Genomic DNA, 4,053 nt, shown 5'->3' on the forward strand with positions numbered 1-4,053 from the left:
ACTCATCAGGTGATGGACATTTAGACTCTTTCCATGTTTTCTCTAGCCTGTGCTTCTGCCCACTAGGCTGACATGTGTTTACAGATGAATGTGTGTTTGATTCTTCCTGGCAGACTTTGCTGGCGGTGTCCATCAGAGGTGCAGATCCTGTGGGGAGGTTCACTTGTGACCTTCTCTCCAGGGCCTGCGTCCCTGCAGAATCAGCAGTCTTTGGGGATTCTCTTGGAAGTCTTTAAAAAGAAATAGATGTAGGTGCGCCTGGGTTGGTCAGTCGGTTAAGCCTGACTCAGGATATTGGCTCAAGTCATAATCTCACGGTTTGTGAGTTTGAGCCTGCATTGGGTGCTGATGTGCTGATGCTGTGGAGCCTGTTTGGGATTCTCTCCCTCTCTCTCTGCCTCTCTCCAACTGTGTTCTTTCTCTCAGAAACAAATAAATAAGTAAAAACTTTAAAACAATTAAAAAGAAAAAGATGTAAAATTTGGGAAAGGTCATGGAAAAGTCTAGGGGGAAAATACATTTTTCTCTTGTTTAGAAAGATGGGGGAAAATGTGAATAATCGAGGGAAGGGAGAAATTTCTTCAAACTTGGAATGGTTGCTTTATCCCTTTTCTGATTGCTTTTTTCATAGATAGTTCCTTGCTTTGCATTTCCTCTAGCTTTTATGGAAAGCCCTTTTAAGGATTCCTTTTGGAAAACTCATGTTTTTCTTTTTCTTTTTTTCTATTTTAAAATACTTTTATTTATTTTTGAGAGAGAGAGAGAGGTTGTGCACATGGGTGGGGGAGGGGCAGAGAGAGAGAGGGAGAGAGAGAGAGAATCCTTAGCAGGCTCTGTGCTGTCAGCTTGGAGCCTGACGTGGGCCTCGATCCCACAAACTGTGAGATCATGACTTGAGCCAAGATCCAGAGTTGGATGCCTAACTGAGCACCCAGGCGCCCTGAGAGACTCATTGTCTTCATAGGGAGAACCAATTGGATTTCGCTAATGGTTTGGGGGGATCTTTATGTGTTCAACTAGTTTTCAGAAAAGTGAATTTAACATTTTGTGATCTATCAAAAGGCCCTAGAACAGTTCTTTAATAGAAAGGCAAATTTTGAAGTTCTTGCTGCCCAGAAACATGGTATGAGGATTCCTCACACACACATCATGAAAGGATTAAAATTTCCCATTTCTTAATTGAGCTGGTGTTTGACTGTGTCTCTGTTACATCTTCAGGTGCCCTTCCTGTCTGTAGGTGGGGACATTGGGGTCCGGACTGTTCAGCACCAAGCCTGCAGTCCCTTGAGTGGCAACTACGTCGTTGAGGACGTGCAGGGGGATGACAGGCGCTACTTCCGGCGGCTGATCTTCCTCAGCAACAGGAATGTGGTGCAGTCAGAAGCTAGGCTGCTGAAGGATGTGTCCCACAGAGGTGAGGTGTTGTCACACTGGTCACCGCATGGGTCATCATGCATGACCCAAGGGGTCATGGCATGGACTCCACTTGGGGTGGTCAGAAAGTGCTGGGAACTTGGCCGAGTTGTAGGACAGACCTGGGTATGTGTGATCAGAGGCGCATGGCTCTTCAAGTTGTCCTGTTACCGTCTGGGCTCAGTCTAAGTGACCATAAACAGAATAGAGTGTACGTTTTGTTCTTGAGCAAAGCCTGACTCTGAAATGATAAGGAGCTGGGGCGGTGGTTTACCAGAAGAATGTGGGTATCACTTTAATGCCTTCAGTGTAGAGACCATCTGTTTCGCATGTCGCTCCTCATGCATCGTGTATTCATTTAGTGAAGTGTCGTGAGGGGAGCCACACGCATGGCAGGAGCCCCACCCTCCTGCATAGTCACACGCCCTAGTGTGTGTTCCAGAGAGAGCGTTAGAGTTGGTGGGTACTTAGAGGTCATCTAATCCAGTGCTATTCAGTAGAACTTTCTGAAACGGAGGGAAGCTTTAATATCCACTTAGCTGTCTAAATGGTAACCATTAACCATATGTGGCTGCTGAGCATGTGAAATGTGGCTGGTGTAACTCAGGACCGAATCTTTAATTTATTTAATTGTAAATTACATTTACAATTCAGTGGCCACAGGTGGCTAGTGGCTACAGTATTGGACTCTGAAGATCTAAGCCATGTCCTCCAGGATCTTTTTTAGGCAGTCTCCCAGGTGCCACTCGGAAACTCCCATTGGTGGGGAAAACAGGAGTTTGTTTCTCCTGCTGTATTCGCCAGTTGTGTGTGTTTGCATTATAAAAGCAATACTGCTCAGTGTAATCATTCGAAAATCAATGTATGGAGTAAAAAATGGGCATCTGTTTACTAAATACCAGAGGGAAATAGTGGGGCCGTTATAGGATTTCTTCCCTTTGGTGAGCACTTATGATTTCCTCGTCGAGCAGGGCAGTGTGTGTTACCGTCTGTGCGGTGGACGGATGATGGGCCTTGGAGACAGGCAGTCCCAGCTTCCTCTTCTGTCTGCACCTGATATGGGGCTAATTATTAACTCTTCAGATCCTCAGTTTTTCCCTCTGCCTAATAAGGGAATTACAAGGTTGTTATAAAAATTAAAAAATTAGAAGTTGTAGCTTAGTGATAGAAGAGGTAATTAGTAATTTTAAGTTCTCTGAAAGGATTTGTGAATAGACTTATCCTGCTAGTGGTCTTCTATTTCTCAGGGCAGAGGGGTTAGGCCTCCTCAGTTCACTTTTCCCAGGCTTTTGGGTGTGTTTGTGCCACTTTTCCTTTCCCGAGTCTCTGGTATCCAATGGTATATGTTAAATATTTAACAGCTGTGTTTTGGGGGGGAAAGCCCAAACAATACTGTTTGCTACCACAGGCAGATTTCAAGCTACCAACAAGTCAACCAGGTACCAAAATTCATGTATATTTAGCAATTGGGTTCTTGAGTTGGATCAACCTAGCTATAGCACAATGCTGCTGGTAAGCCTTGCTTTCCCCAGACTAGGGTGCTAAGCATAGTACCTCTTTATCTCTATCTCTTATTTAGCCCAGAAGAAACGGAAAAAGGACAGGAAGAAGCAGCGGCCTGCAGAAGCTCCGGAGGACCTCCCTGCCGCCCCGGGGCAGTCCATTGATAAGAGTCACCTGTGCTGTGAACACCACAAAGCAATGATTGCCGGCCTTGCCCTGCTGAGAAGCCCAGAGCTGCTCCTAGGTAAGCCGGACGCACGGCCTCCCCCGGTCGGACAGGTCAGCTTACATATCAGTGGTCTGACAACAGCCATTACAGATCAGCAAATGCACATATATTCGTATCTTTCTTCTTCCTGACCATCTTCTAATGTCCTAAACATCGTAACTTTTCACTCAAACTCAAACTGTAATCTCGAAATGGTGGCATGTGTTGCAGTCTAAATTTTATCTTTTGTTCATTTATTTAAAATATTAAGGTATAACATATTTGAGGCGATACATAAAGGACACGTCATAAGTATTTCACTTTGCTAACTGTGTATGTATCTATGCCTGTAACCAGACAGAACATTTAAGAATCATGGCTCCAGAAATGCCTTTGTACTTTAGGAAAATTTCTGGCATTCGGTAATGCATCATTTGAGCACCAAATGCAATTCTTTCTTAAATTTGTGCTTAAACAAAAAAACCCATGTTATGGGTAATACAGTCCTGAGGGAACCTGGGGACCTTGAGCCACCTACCCTTCCTGGTCTGCCTGTTCCATAGCTGATACTCTGGCTCTCACTGGATATGAGTATCTCTCAGTAAGGGTGTGGCAAACCAGGATGCCTGGGGTGAGTCCTCTGGTGCCTGGATGGACAGATGGTGCACTAATATAATACAGTCATAGCTTTACTACTAGTAACAGGTGTGGATCTGGCCACAGCAGCAAAATTGTTCATGTCCCGGTCTAGGTTGTCCCTGTCTTCACCCAGAGTCCTGAGTTACTGAAACACCCTGTCTCGGTGTTGATTATGTCCCTAGAGTGTCAGTTCTTAGGCTTAATCCTCAGACATTAAGCTACGTTTAACGTCTCCTTTTGGTGATTCTTCCTTGTTTCTTGTCTTCTTCTATCTCCCTGTGTTTGCTGTG

The 4,053-nt window shown here is 44.8% G+C and overlaps 1 protein-coding gene across 2 annotated transcripts in view; it reads left to right on the forward strand.

Moving 5' to 3' along the window:
• EEF1AKNMT (eEF1A lysine and N-terminal methyltransferase) overlaps positions 1 to 4,053 on the forward strand; it is a 12,687-nt gene that overhangs the window by 3,525 nt on the left and 5,109 nt on the right. The window contains exons 3-4 of one of the 2 annotated variants that reach the window (XM_029935041.1): positions 1,219 to 1,414; positions 2,993 to 3,218. In XM_029935041.1, the coding sequence (XP_029790901.1) occupies positions 1,219 to 1,414; positions 2,993 to 3,218 (422 nt within the window). The remainder of the gene's footprint in view (positions 1 to 1,218; positions 1,415 to 2,992; positions 3,219 to 4,053) is intronic. The other variant, XM_029935040.1, reaches the window with a different exon arrangement.

This window comes from Suricata suricatta, chromosome 3, assembly GCF_006229205.1.
Source record: "Suricata suricatta isolate VVHF042 chromosome 3, meerkat_22Aug2017_6uvM2_HiC, whole genome shotgun sequence".
In the NCBI taxonomy this organism is placed as follows: Eukaryota; Metazoa; Chordata; class Mammalia; order Carnivora; family Herpestidae; genus Suricata; species Suricata suricatta.